The following is a 14,775-nucleotide window of genomic DNA, read 5'->3' as shown; positions in this document are numbered from 1 at the left end:
TTCCAGTTCATACCACCATCCAACCGTCCCTTCCTCATAACACCAACCTTTCAGTGGAAGAAAAATATGCAACAAAACAAATCCTGACCTAAACATCCTACCTGCAGACAAAGGTGCAGCACTGCTGTTATGAATAGCATTGACTGCCTAGCAGAAGGCCTCCACCAGTTATCTGACTCCTCCACCTATAATATAGGTGATCCCATCCAAGAAGTCCAACACAAACTCATCCCTGCTTAAACCCTTAGGCCCTTCCCCGAACATCTCTCCTGAATCCATTTCCCTCCTCACCCCTATGACACACTGCACACCCACCTTCTACATGCTCCCCAAAATCCACAAACCCAACAATCCTGGATGTCCCATTGCAGCTGCTTACTGTGCTTCCACTGAAAGAATTTTGGCCCTCATTGACCAACACCTAAAACCAATTGCCCATAATCTAGCCTCCCACATCAAAGACGCCAATCACTTCCTTCACTGACTCCCCACCATCCCCATCCCTTTACCTCCCGGATCCCTATTCGTCACTGTTGACACCATTTCCCTATACATCAACATCCCTCATGCCCATGGTTTTGCTGCTATTCCACACTACCTTTCCCAGTGTCCATCAGACTCCAAACCCACTACCTCATTCCTCATACACCTTAATAATTTCATCATAACCCACAACTACTTTTCATTTGAAGGGAAGGTATATAAACAGACCTGTGGAGCAGCCATGGGCTCCTGCACGGCACTCTCCTATGTCAACTGTTTTATGGGCTATCTACAGAAGACATTCCTCGCCTTCCAAAACACCAAATCCCTAGTATGGTTCAGGTTGATTGATGAAATCTTCATGTTCTGGACCCATGGCCAAGACACACACATTATTTTCATTCTTTCACAACCTCAACACCTTCTCTCCCATCTGCTTCATGTGGTCCTCCCCCCCCCCCCCCCCCCCCCCCCCCCCCCCCTCAACCCAGTGTGCCATCTTCGTAGATGTTGATCTCCTCCTCTTTGATGGTCCATCCGAATCTCTGTCAACATTAAACCTACCAACCACGAACCGTACCTGCATTTTGATAGCTGTCATCTCTCTCAAACCAAAGGTTGCTCAGTATGCTGAGGGTCTCATCAACAGCCAGGCACTATCCGCCAGACCAAATCTGCAAATAGATCTCCTGTGCCATTTCCCCTCAAACCCCAATCCTCCCACAATCCCCAAAAGCCAGACACAAAAGAGTGCCCCTTCTTCACCTAGTAACACCCTGGACTAGAACAACTGAACCACATACTTTGCCAGGGTTTTGATTACATAACATTGTGTCCTCAAATGAGGGACATATTACCTGAAATACTTCCCACCCCTTCCATTGCCCAGCCAACCTCCACAACATTCTCGTCCAGCCCTACGCCACTCCCAACCCTAAACCCTTGTCACAATGATATATCCCTGTGGAAGACCCAGGTGAAAAACCTGCACAATCCACCTGCCAAGCACTTCCTATTTGAGTCTTGTCACAGATTTATCCTACCCCCAGTGAAAGCGGCCATGTCATGCACCAGCTCTGCTGAAATCATTGCACAGCTTTTTATATTGGTATGACTACCAACCATCTGTCCACCAGGATGAACAGCCACTGCCAAATTGTGGCCAAGTGCAAAGCAGACCACCATGAGGCACAATATGCAGCTGAATATAACCTGCTTGATTTCAATGGCTGCTTCACTGCCCGAGCTGTCTGGATCCTTCTGTCCACCACCAGATTTTCTGAACTGTGCAGATGGGAATTACCCTTACAACACATTCTCCACTCCCATAATTATCCTGGCCTTAATCTACAGTTACATACCAACAACCCCCCCCCCCCCTCCAACCACCCAACAGTTTTTCACCCCTCTGTCCTCTATCATCTCCTCCTCATTCTCATTTCCCCACCCTGTTTATTTGCAGCCCTCGGCCAATGCATCCGCCTGTCTTTTCCTGCTCCTCTCCATTTTTGTTCCTTTCTTCCCCATCTCCCTGTGCCACAACCTCCCTATATTGCACCTGTTGGCACTCTAGTCACTGCACACTCCACCAGACAGCGTTCGTCTCTCTCCCCACCTGTACACTGCTATCCCTTCCTCTTCCCCTTCCCCACCCCCTCCAGACTGCTGCTTGCATTCCATGCAATGTTGCATTCTGGTCCAAGAGGCTGTGGCTGAAAGTTGTATGTGAGTGTCTTTTAATTGTGCCTGTCTGCAACTTTATGTGTCTTCTTTATGGCAAGTAGTGATATGTCTTACATTACTTAACAATTTTTTCACTTCTTAATATGGCAAAACAATGAATAAAATTAAAAGTTTAATTGGGGGTTATATTATCTTGACACCAATTTCATTTATTTATTTGTCATGTAGAATTAACAGTGTGAAGATGAACTACACTATGTACTTACTTCTTTGCTTTTAAGCTCTTCTCACTGCGCAGATGTTCCGAGAGCAATTGTTCAAATCTTGCTTCATTTTCAATCAGTTGTGCCTGAAGTATCTCTTGCCTACTTTCACTATCTCTCCAGTCATTAATCATATTTTTTTCTGACTCATTTCTGAAAGATAAAAACTCAAACAACTTTTATTTGTTGCTACTGTATATAATATGCCCTCTCATATAATTTCAGAAAAAATTCTGTGAGAATGCTTTTTTTGAGGACTCATAAGTAGAATAAAATCATATTATGTGTGGATGAGAATGGATTAATCACCAAACAATTGACTAGAAATGAGAAGCTCTTGAACTGTACACAAAATGTTATGAATGCCTGACAAAATATCAGCAACAGGACAAAGAGCGGGAGGCAGAAGAAGATGAACAATAGGAAGACATACTACAGCGTTATTAAAATGTATCTGGGAATTACAAAGATAGACTGAAGACAGGAGAGTACGAAGTAGTTATATGGGGACAATATTATGAAAAAAAAAGGTCTGTCTGTTACAGAAATTTGTGGTAGAGGCATGAAGATTCTAAAGGCACAATTTGTTGTATAACTGATTCAGTGAGTTGGATAACGTATTAATGTTTAATTCTATTGGGAATTTTGCACACCACAATATATTTGCAAATATATTTTGGGTACATATCAGCATCAGTCATAAAAACAGAAATTCTTTATATTACAGATTGATTTCGGTCACTGTGTGATCATCTTCAGTGCTAAAAATACAGTTGCATAAACAGGCATATGCCAAATCTACATTGCAAATAGGCCTGTTTATTCATTAAAATTACCACAGTCATGCACTTTGTCATTATTGAAATTTAATGTCAGTTGCTCACATGAAAAATAGCAGTATTTCAGGTTCAGAATTTCATAGGGGAAATTACTGTATTGTTGTTAATGTCTTTTTATTACTTTTTATAGATGCCTGTTAAGAATTTATGCTGACAATGTTAATCATTAGGTTGGTCAAATCTTTGAATATGGCAAGAGAGGGTATAATGTCCCATTGTAAAGCGTTAATGTTTTTACATGTAAGTGATGATTTTTGAAATGTAAACAGGTTGTTTCTGATGTTAACTTTCTGTATTTGTTTTTAAGAAATTACTATGTGCTCTTATGTTAGGTATATTCCAGTAAAATCTTGCATCAGAAGGTGTAACTTTCATGTATTTTTTATTATGCCTATATTGTGTTTTTAAAGTTTTGCTACGACTTTGGATTGTAAAAATTTGTCATGTGATTTCTGAAGGTTATTTTGTATGTAAGCTTTAGTTTTTCTTTTAATAGTATTTGTTGTATTTGGTGTCTGCATGCTGTACAATTTGGAAAATAAAGGGTGCTGTGATGCTTGTTTTTGCGATACTGAGCTTAGCTAGTTGGCTGTGTAACATATAAGCTCACTGTATGTTGAATCAGCAACTGCTAAGGTTACAAGAGAGGCTCTTCTGTAAATTCAAAAAAATATTGTGTGCATTAAAAGTGAAGATATCTGTTGGAAGTGATCATCACAGGATATGTTACACCTCATAGAAAATGTTGTGCTCTTGTGATATGGGCCTACAAGGTTCAAATAATTTGTATGTACAAGAATTTGTGTGCCTGTATATGTTTTTCTGTTTCTGGGTTTTTTTATGGTTGTTATAAATAGGGCCATAATTGTGTTAAGATCCTCACATCTGATGGTTCTTATATAATTCTAGCACTGAAGATGGTCGCACAGTGACTGAAATCGATCTGTAAAATAAAAGATTTCAATTTTTATGACCAATGCTGCCATTTATCAAAAATATATAGGTAACATATTGTCATCCAAGAACTAAATTTGACAAGGAGTACAAAAAATATATTGCATCTCAAACAACTGGTAAGCAACCATCCAATGTTTCAAAGGTAGATTTGATTCTCTACTAAATGGTTTCCATACGTCATTAGTGTATTTTTCTATCATTGATATGAACATGAATGCAATCTTTTTGATTCAACTTTCCAACTAGTTATTCCGAAAAATTATTTTTATTCATATACTAATAATGTTAGGTTGTCAAATGCATGCCCTCTTGTTTACAGTCACACATGTAACTGCAACTAGTTTTTGGATGGGATCCACCTTGAGCAAACAGTTTTTTTCCTTCTGTTACCCAGATGTATTTTGCTGAAAGTTACTGCATTGTCAGTGGTTTTTTATTTTCTTTATTGTTACCACATGCTGTGGCATTCTATTTTTTGTTAAACAGATGTTTTTCTTTCACAGTTTGTCATATAATGCAGAACATAAAAAAACACAGTTTGTGGTAACAAGAAAGAAAATAAAAAACACTGATTATGCTGTAACTTTAGCAAAATGTATCTGGGTAAAAGAAGAGAAAGTGTTTTTTCAAGGTGGATCCTATCTGAAAACAAAATTTATTAATCAGCAAACATCGACACAAGAGCTTCAACCTCAAGATGAGTACAGCTGGAACTGTGCTACAGATTAAATAAAGTAATAAAATTATGCACTTTTTGTTACAATGAAAAAAAGTATTCAAATTTTTTAAAAATAATAGTTATCCAATTAAATGAGAGGTCCAGGTAGTATTTTCAAGCTATGGAATGAAAATCTGACTTTTAGCTCATGTAATTTTGTACTGTCCCAATCTTAAAAGATATGTTCACACAAATTTTACAGTCTGGATAAATAATTAGCACATTTTACACTTCAAACTTTTACATTATTATATTAACAACTAACAGTTTGGCCTGATGCTAGTCTTTTATAAAAACATAACAATCCCTGATGACAAGTTCATAATTGGTGTTGATACTTTTGTGAAATTATAATTAAAAACACACCTCCACAAAAACTGTAGTGTGATAGTAATTCTTAAAGTAAAATAGAAAAAAAATTGTAAAATTTTGACTTTGAACAGTTGTTTCCAGTATATCCAAATTGGTTAATTATTTTGATTACTACCATTTACAAAGGCTTCAATGCTAAAGTTACATTATTTGGTACAACCAACTACCTCTCAATTCATGTTAAATATTGTTATAAAACTGTCCAAATTTGGTTTCCAGATTGCATTTTCTTAGGTCCATATGACCAGTTTGGGGCCTGTTGCTCATCATAAGATCTACTACAAAAAATTAAATCACAGTTGGTTCAAACTACAATGGTTTAATACATATGTTTGGAAAGTGTCAAAATTCTTAAGAAACAGTTGTGCAAGATACCATTTGTTACAGAGTAAACTACTGAATATGGACAATACACTAGTCTGCTGTGGCTTTATAAAATTATTTATTAAGAGACCTTTTTGGTGCAACACCTACAGCACTGAAAAGTGCCTCTATCTGTAGTAAATCTACTGATGTAATTCATAAAAAATGCTCCTGAGTGTAGCATATGGAACAGTGATGTAGAACTTAATAGCATTAAAACATTTTAAAAGATTTTTATAAATGTTTACAAAAATTAATTTTTATTTTTTTTATTTTTTGTATTTATTATTATTATTATTATTATTATTATTATTATAAGAATCATAACTGGTGGCTTCCATGAACTGATAAAATATGTAACAGATGTTCTTACATATAACACATTAACCTTGATCATAGCATTTCTGTGTTATTCAGAGTTTATTCCAATAGCAATGACATGCAAAACTTAATGTAGTGTCTAGAAGCCTTCACAGATCTTCTTTGACCACAGTCAGTATTGGAGATGACTGCCATTGCTGGGAGCTTGGACCGGATCAAACTCCAGTCTGAGTTGCTGGAGATGGCAGTCATTGTGTGTGGTGTGTGTTTGCTTGTGTGAATGTGTGTGTATTTTCTTTTCTAAGGAAGCATTTGGCTGAAAGTTATGTGTAACATTCTTTTTATTGTGCTTGTTTGCAATTCAGTGTGTCATCTTAGCAATCTATCCTTTTCCTTATATTGTCAAATGAGTTGTTGGATGGGCAGGTGCCACTTAAGCAATTCAGAAAATATGTGTATATGTACATGGTGATGTGATGGGGAATCATGACAGTATAGTTGTGAACAAAGAAAGTTAACCACATTATGCTTTGCCCCCTTGACCTAGGACAAAGTTAAATGATGACTATTTGTATGGATTGATAGTTAATGGTTATGTCCACATAAAATATGGTGCAGGAGGTGAATAGGGATCGGTATATGCCACAGCTGCTTTCACAAGTGCCCCTGTTCCTAATGGGATAGGATGAGCCTATGACAAAACTGGAACATGACGTGCTGGGTAGGTACATGAGACAACTGTCTCTCCTGGTCCCTCCACATGATCCTTGTAGCAAGACAGTTAAGTTGTGTAAGACTAATATAATTTTGCAAGAGGTGGAAGGAGTTTGTGGATGATGTTTATCAGTGTTGGATGTATTGAAAGGTTTTCAAAACTCTGAAGTGAAAAGTGATTCAGCTGTTCAAGTTTGGGGTGATATTGCTTAATAAGGAATCTGCTTGTCTGTATGTTGTTAAAGGATGTGGTTAGTGTATTAATAGCATGGAAGGATACAGTACAGGGAAATCTTTTTTTTGATCAGATTTAGGGGTAATGCCTGTTGCTGAAATCTGCAATAAAATTTTTAAATTGGATAGATAAAAAATATACTCACCAAGCAGAGGCAGAAAACACACATAAATGACTGTTGTGACTGGCAGGCTTTCGGAGAGACTGGCTTCACCACTGCCTCCCAGACCAAAAATAACCCATAATCCAAGAACCAGTCACAACAGTACAGTGTCCTTAACCTCTCGTCTAAAGCACTCTCTCCTCCTGAATTATTTGTATTATCTAAGGGCCTCACTTTCAGCCCTACACCTTATCCTAAACCTCTCCAGTCCTTTTCCTTCACCCTTCCTCGTTCTCCTTCAAGCCTTCTGCCTGAAGGAGCCATTGGCTCCGAAAGCTTGCCAATCACAACAGTCTTTTTATGTGTATGTTCTGCCGCTGCTTCGTGAGTAGATTTTTTATCAATCCAATTAAATAATTTTATCAGTAATTGATTTTTTCCTTGTAATAACATCTTTAGCACACTGGGTAAACAACTGCTTGTAACTGCAGATGTGTAATCCACAGATGACAAAACTGTGTAGATGGAACATTTTCATGTGGAAGGGATGTCAGTGTGGAGGTATTGTTGATGATCATGGGTCTGACGTGAATGTGCCTATCTATGAGTCATCATATAGTTGGAAGCTGAGGAAAGTCAGAAAGGAAAGATTTTAAGCTTTTGAGATGTAGTGTTGGCAGAGAAGTTGAAGAAACTATGGACTGACAGAATCTGAAAAAAAAGAGTTGAGTAGAGCAGGAGAAAGGGAAGAAGGAAGGACAGAAAACTAGTGTTCAATGTTCCATCAATGAGCTCATTAGAGATGGAGTGCAAGCTCATATTAGGGAAGGATGAGGAAGAAAATTGGCTTTACCCTTGCAAGTATGACCATCTATGTCAGATTATAAAAGTAAAAGCTTGTGTAAAAGAAGAATCAAAACTGTATGAATATAAAAGAGTCTACGCTCCATCAACTTTGCAAGAGTTTTCCTTAAAGTTAACACATGAAAGTTGGGAAGGAGTAACTATAGAAACTAAAGTGAATAGCAAATTCTCTAATTTTATGTCTGAGTTTAAATTAAAATTTTAAGAAACATTCTCCAAAGCATTAATTTCTATTGGAACACCCACCAACAATAAATGGATTACTAAAGGAATTAGAAAATGTGCTCAAACTTGTAAAGACCTAAACTCTATTAAAAAGGACAATAGTGATCCAGTTTGTTTGCACTACTACAAAAACTACAAAAGGATCTACCCTGCAAAAATATCAGCCAACGATAGGTTCATAAATTTAGCCAATAATAAAAATAAAACTACGTGGGCTGTAGTGAAACTAGAAACAGGAACTGTGAAGCAGATAGGTACAAACACACAAATCAAGAACAAGAAAAACTTAGAAGGTAACCCGAAAGAATTAGCAAATTATGTGAGTACCTACTTTAGCAGCATTGCAATGAAGTTATAGAAAAAATTTCCAAAAAGTGCTAATCAACCAATACAGAAGCACATACCAAATTCAATGGTATTGTTTCCAACTACTGAGGAGGAAGTATGCAATGTTGTAAGGCAATTAAAGAACAAAAACTTGGCAGGTTTAGATGAAATCCCAATGTGTGTGCTGAAAAAATCCATAAATGGTATCAAAGCTCCACTAAGAGAAATCATAAATGAATCCTTCAAAACTGGTTGCTTTCCTGACTATCTGAAGCATGCCAAAATTTTACCAGTTCACAAGAAAGGTGATGTAGAAAACGTTGAGAACTACAGACCAACAGCCCTATTGTCATGCTTTTCCAAAGTAATAGAAACAATAATGAAAAACAGGCTTATTGGCTTATGAGCTATCTAAGTAAATTCAACCTCCTCTGCAATGAGTAGCATGGTTTCAGGCCTGGTAGAGGTACAGAATCTGCAATAGCACAATTTACAAAAACTGTTTTAGAAGCACTAGATGAGAACAGCTAAGTAACTGGCCTTTTACTAGATCTGTCTAAGGCATTTGATACGATTGACCACCAGAAGCTGTCACATAAGTTAGAGGCACTAGGAGTAAGAGGAGTGGTTCTCAAATGGTTTCCTTCATATCTAGAAAACAGAGTACAGTCAGTAGAGATCACACGTCTCCCGTGGATCAACGTACATTGAGAAACATATATCTGATCCACAATATATAAATATTGGGGTCTCTCAAGGAAGTGTACTGGGCCCAGTATTGTTTCTGGTGTATATAATTGATTTCCGACAACATATCAGATATAGAGAGAAGATATTGTTTGCTGATGACAGCAACATAGTAATCACCAGTAAGACATCAGCACAAATGATGGAAAATTCTACTGAAGTGCTGAGGGGTGTTCACAAATGGCCCCAGAAAACAAAGTAACTCTCAACATAAAGAAAACAAATACAATATGCTTTAGAATGAACAGAAAACAGAGTCCCTTAAATTTAAAACTAGATAACATCTCCATAGATGATGTACCTACAACAAAATTCTTAGGGTTGCACATTGACAGCCAAATGAAGTGGAATGAACATGCTGTGAAACAGCACGTAAGAGTCCTTGTACCTGCATGTAGTAATGAATGTTTGAGAACTGTATACTTTAGTTATGATCATTCAGTAATCAGTTATGGTATTATTTTCTGGAGAAACAGTGCTGAGAATTTACAAACAGTATTTAAAATGCAAAAGAGAGAGTAAGAATTATAACGAAAAGCAGTAAGTGGACCCACTGCAGAGAACTTTTCAAAATTAAAAATTCTAACTGTTCCTTGTGAATTTATATTCCAAACCATAGTGTACATCAAGAAAAATATAGAAAATTATAGCACAAATAGCAGTTTTCATAACTGTAGTACAAGAAAGAGTCACTGTCTTCACCTAGACAGGAAGAATAAACATAAAACTCAAAATAGCTTCTTATATGAAGGTGTAAAACTGTATAATTAACTGCCACAGAAAGTAAAAGAAACAGATAACATGTACCACTTTAGGAAAAATCTTAAATTGTTTTTGCAGGAACACTGCTTTTACCCTATAAGAGAATTCCTTAGTACAAAATGATTGTAAATAACTTTTGTTTAACAATATTTACCTATATGTAATGTTATGATCAGGAGCAAACATGATTGTAAATAAGTTATATGTCACAATGTTTAACTACATGTAGCAACAAACTGTATAAATATATGAATGTACACAAACTGACAACATCCATACATTTTAAAATGTCCATGGATGGCTAAATAAATCAATAAATAAAGTAGATCATCTCGGCATTTACCTTAAGGGAGGTTGTGGAAAACCTAGATCTGGATGGTCAGACAGGAATTGAACCATCATCTTCCTGAATGTGAGTCCAGACAACAGAGACAAGGAACAAACTCAAAAAAGTCACTGCTAGTTGTAATAACATTGTTTAGCTTCACCTGCTTCACCATTCATCATGGTTCACTACTTTTATTGAAGGAATGATGGAGGGAAGATGTGAAGAAGTGGCCACTTGTCAGTGTTGAAATTACCTTTTCAAATACAGGTTTGCAGCCAGTGAATGCTATATCTCTCAATGTGCTGCTGCTGACTCCAAACTTATACCACTTTATGACATAGCAAGTTGGAATCTAACCACCTGTTATGTGGTTTTCTCTCAGAAATAATAAGAATTTTTTCACTTCTTCATTCTACAAGGTGTTTATAAAACTATGGTGCTGCTTTAAAAATTAATAATAAATCAATTTATTACTTGATATGGGCAAATTTTATAGCGAAAACAGCTGCAACTGTCCAAGTTTTTGATGCAGTACCCGGTGTTCACTTACAAAAAATTCCAGGACATTCGTAATTTCATGCCAACAATGCATTGCTAATGCTAGAGGCTATGATGTGTTGGCTAAAAAAGTGGCTAATGTTGAAGCTGCTATCAAAGTGGGCTGCCACCAGTCGGGCATGGCACTTACGTCCTCTTCACCTAGGGGCCGCTGCTGTTGTGTTGTAGTCCTCAAGGGAGGTCAGTCAGTGTGCAATTGGCTGACTTCTTCACACAGCCGCCCACTGTCACCATATATGGAGCATGACAATGGAGTGAGGGGGGGGGGGGGGGGGGGGGAGCAGGACTGTGGACACACTGATGGACTGGAAGCTGTGACTGCATGGGATGTCAGTCTACCAATCGTACCAGGCCATCCGGTCTTCACTCTGGTGGAAATGTCCCCTGAAAAATGCCCATAAGGGTATGCATCCAGCTCCTGAGCCACATACCAAGATGTAGAAGGCATCAGCTGCTGCGGCATGGGCAGGTCCAGCTCCATTGGTAGGATGAGAGGAGGCAAAGGCTCTGTCTCTATGTGGTCATGCCGCGTTGTTGTGATGACAACCTCTGGCAGCTGCTGTGACCATGATGACATTGAGATCCATGAATCTGGGGAAGAGATGCGGAGGGACCACTGTGCACATGACAGTGATGTAATTGATTGTGATGTCAGCACTGCAGTCCATCTGGGCCTGAAATGAGGCAGATGCATGCGCCAAGTTGACGACGGATCTCGCCTCACACCCACCATCTGATGCCACTATAAACCCTGAAAAACACAATACCATGTGGCACAAAGTGATACTTGCTGCCTTTTTTCGGTGACAGATGCTGAGGAGGGTGGAGCAGTGTCTGATGGCAGCAGCCATGGGCAATTCCACCGGCAATGGTCCATCTTGTGGATGCAAATGCTTGATCCATGGTGTGTGCAGTGCAAAGTTTGGACATCTGCTGCTTGAAGGTCCTGACAAGAAGTTTGGTATCACCGTTGGGCTGTAGATGAAACAGTGCACTAGTTACGTGCTGTATGCCATTGTGTTCATGGAGGGTTTCAGATTGATTTGACGTGAACTGAGGGCCATTGTCTGACACTATGACTTCAGGCAAACCTTCGATGCAAAAAGAAGAGGACATCACCTGAACTGTGCAATGTGACATTTTCGAGTTCATTGGCACAGCAAAAGGTCCCACAACGTCTATGAGCACACGTTGCCATGGTGATTGCAACTTAGGCCAAGCAGAGAATTTTTGTGACAGAGTGGACGGATTTTCTGCACCTGCATGACATCATCTATTCTAGCACCTGCATGACATCATCTATTCTATTTGAGTGTCCATAACCTGCCATGTACAGTGTCGATGCACTAACTAACTGTTATGTACAAATGATCGCCCCGCCCTCCCCCCCCCCCCCCCCCCCCCCCCCCCCTCCCCCACGAGTTGTTGGTGAAGTAACTGCAACATTTCCTTTTGTAAGGCTTTGGGGATCAACACACGTGACTGTCCACTGTCATTTTGAACAAGAATCACACCTCGCTGCATAGTGAAGCTATGCTGACATACAAAGTATTGGCACACTACAGAGTTCTTTATGTTATGCAATGAGCGAGGCCAAGATGTGCGAATGTATTTGAATAAAACATTCAAATCTGAATCAGCTTCCATGGCCTGTGCAATTTTCCTATAGTTCAGAGGAAAGGATTGAATCAATTCAGAAATGTGAGCATTGATGTGACAAAAGATGCAGCAGAAGCATCAAAGTCTGTATCAGAGCCAATTGGAAGATGTGAAAGTGCATCCGCATTACCATGTTGAGGTGCCGGACAATACACAATCTCGTACTGGTACCGAGACAACAACACAGCCCATCTTAGCAATTTTTGGGCAATTCATACAGGAATGGACTTCATCAGATGAAAAAAGGATTGCAAAGGCTTGTGATCCGTTACTAAGTAGAATTTTCTGTTACACAAATGGTGGTGGAGTTTGGTGACACCATACACAATAACCAACACCTCTTTCTCTATTTGTGAATAGTTACTCTGAGCTTTGGACAACACTTCTACTGCAAAAGCAGTAGGCCTGTCTTTATCACCAAATCTGTGTGAAAGCACTGCACTGATTCTGTAAGAGGAAGCATCAACTTGCAACTCAACTTGTTAGTCAGGATCGAAGTGAACCAAGCATCGATCACTGAGCAATGCATCTCTAATTTTTGAAAAGCTTCTTGGTACTCATCTGTCTAAACAAAGGGGACATTCTTGTGATGCAAGTGATGCAATGGAGCTGCGATTTGTGTAGTATTTGGTGTGAACCTAAGACTGACTGCAATTCTATGACATTGCAAGGAACTGGCAGATCACATGAGGCTAACAAATGCTACTGAAGAAGACGTACACCTTGAATGTTTATGATATGACCAAGATACTGCAATTCGGATTTAAAAAAATCACCCTTGTCCAGTCTACACTTTAGTCCTGCATCAGATAACACTTGAAGCAAAGCATGCAAATTTGCAATGTGTTCTTCAGGTTATGACCTGATACGACAATACCATCCAAATAGTTTGAACAGTTTGGTACTTGAGCGTCAGCTGTTCCCAATACCATTGGAAAATGGAGGGTGCAGAAGCACTACCAAACAAAAGGCAAACACAAATATTTAAACAAGCCTAAATGAGTGTTCACAACACACACGGTTTTTCATCTAGTGGTATTTGTAGATATTCGTCATGCAAAGCAGTTTTTGAAAAGTAGCAACCACTGCCTAATCTGTCCATGACATCCTCTGGGCATGCCAATGGATAAGTATCAATCACAGTTTGTGGATTGACAGTAGACTTAAAAGTCAACACAGAGGCGAATGCGACCTGAAGGTTTGGGGAGCAAAACCAGTGGACTTGCCCATTGACTAGCTTGTATGGGCACAATAGCTCCACTATCTTGGAATTCTTTAAGTTCAGCGGGCACATTATCTCATAATGCAATGGGAACAGTTCTGGCCCAGCAAAATTTCAGCTGGTACTATCTTTCATAGTAATATGTGCAACAAAATTGTTAGCTTTACCTAAACCTCCAGAAAAGAGTTCAGGAGATTCTTTCAGCAATCTAGCTACACTGTCTTTGGCATTCAGTCACTGACAACACATTGTCCTGGATTTGAAAGCCAAACAAATCAAATGAATCAAGGCCAAATATGTTCTGACAATCACGATTGTAGCACAGTGGCAGTCAAAGTACATTTTCTGAGAATGGGTATGTCTTGTTAATTATAAGCCATCAGGTGTGTGCTAATTTTAGACAGGAATGGTGAGCCTATCAGTTCATATGTGTTATGATTCAGCAATGTAACAGAGGCACTCATGTTCAACTGAAATTTCACAGGTTTTCCACTAAGATGCAAATGAACAAAAAGTTTGTTGGACTGGCATATCACCGAAGAAACTGTTTGATAGCTAGTTTTGCAAATGCTCACAGCAGGCTTTGAATACACTGCATTGATTACATGGGCCTTGTGACTAGATTTTTGTGAGTGGACAGAAACCTTATGTTTGTTCCGTTGCAAACATATGGAGTGTACATGAACTTTCCTGCCACAAGTGTAACACTGTGCTTGTGTGGACAGGAAATCTTGGCATTTGTACCATGAATAGCACCTAGGGTATCACTTAACTGTATTCAGTGATGTAGCCACCTGTTTAGAGAACTGTTTATGCGGCTTGGCGCACGCATACTGTTGCTGCCTACTGGGCCAGTCATGAGCAAGGGATGACTCAACCTGACAGATTGGTGGCTGCTAAAATTTTTCGGCCGCTTTGGCACCTGCACCATACTGATCTAGAATTGGCAATATGTGATTAAATTATGGATCTGACTGTTTCAAAATCTGTTTTTTAAGTTTGAAATCAGTTACATTGTACACGATTGCATCA

General features: G+C 38.8%; 1 protein-coding gene across 1 annotated transcript in view; it reads right to left on the bottom strand.

The window, feature by feature from the left end:
- LOC124798365 (intracellular protein transport protein USO1-like) overlaps positions 1 to 14,775 on the bottom strand; it is a 39,104-nt gene that overhangs the window by 21,065 nt on the left and 3,264 nt on the right. The window contains exon 3 of the mRNA XM_047261774.1: positions 2,433 to 2,582. Coding sequence (XP_047117730.1) covers positions 2,433 to 2,582 — 150 coding nt within the window. The remainder of the gene's footprint in view (positions 1 to 2,432; positions 2,583 to 14,775) is intronic.

Source organism: Schistocerca piceifrons, chromosome 1 (assembly GCF_021461385.2).
Source record: "Schistocerca piceifrons isolate TAMUIC-IGC-003096 chromosome 1, iqSchPice1.1, whole genome shotgun sequence".
In the NCBI taxonomy this organism is placed as follows: Eukaryota; Metazoa; Arthropoda; class Insecta; order Orthoptera; family Acrididae; genus Schistocerca; species Schistocerca piceifrons.
The sequence above is the reverse complement of the archived record's forward strand: the minus strand, read 5'-3'. Positions and strand labels throughout refer to the sequence as shown.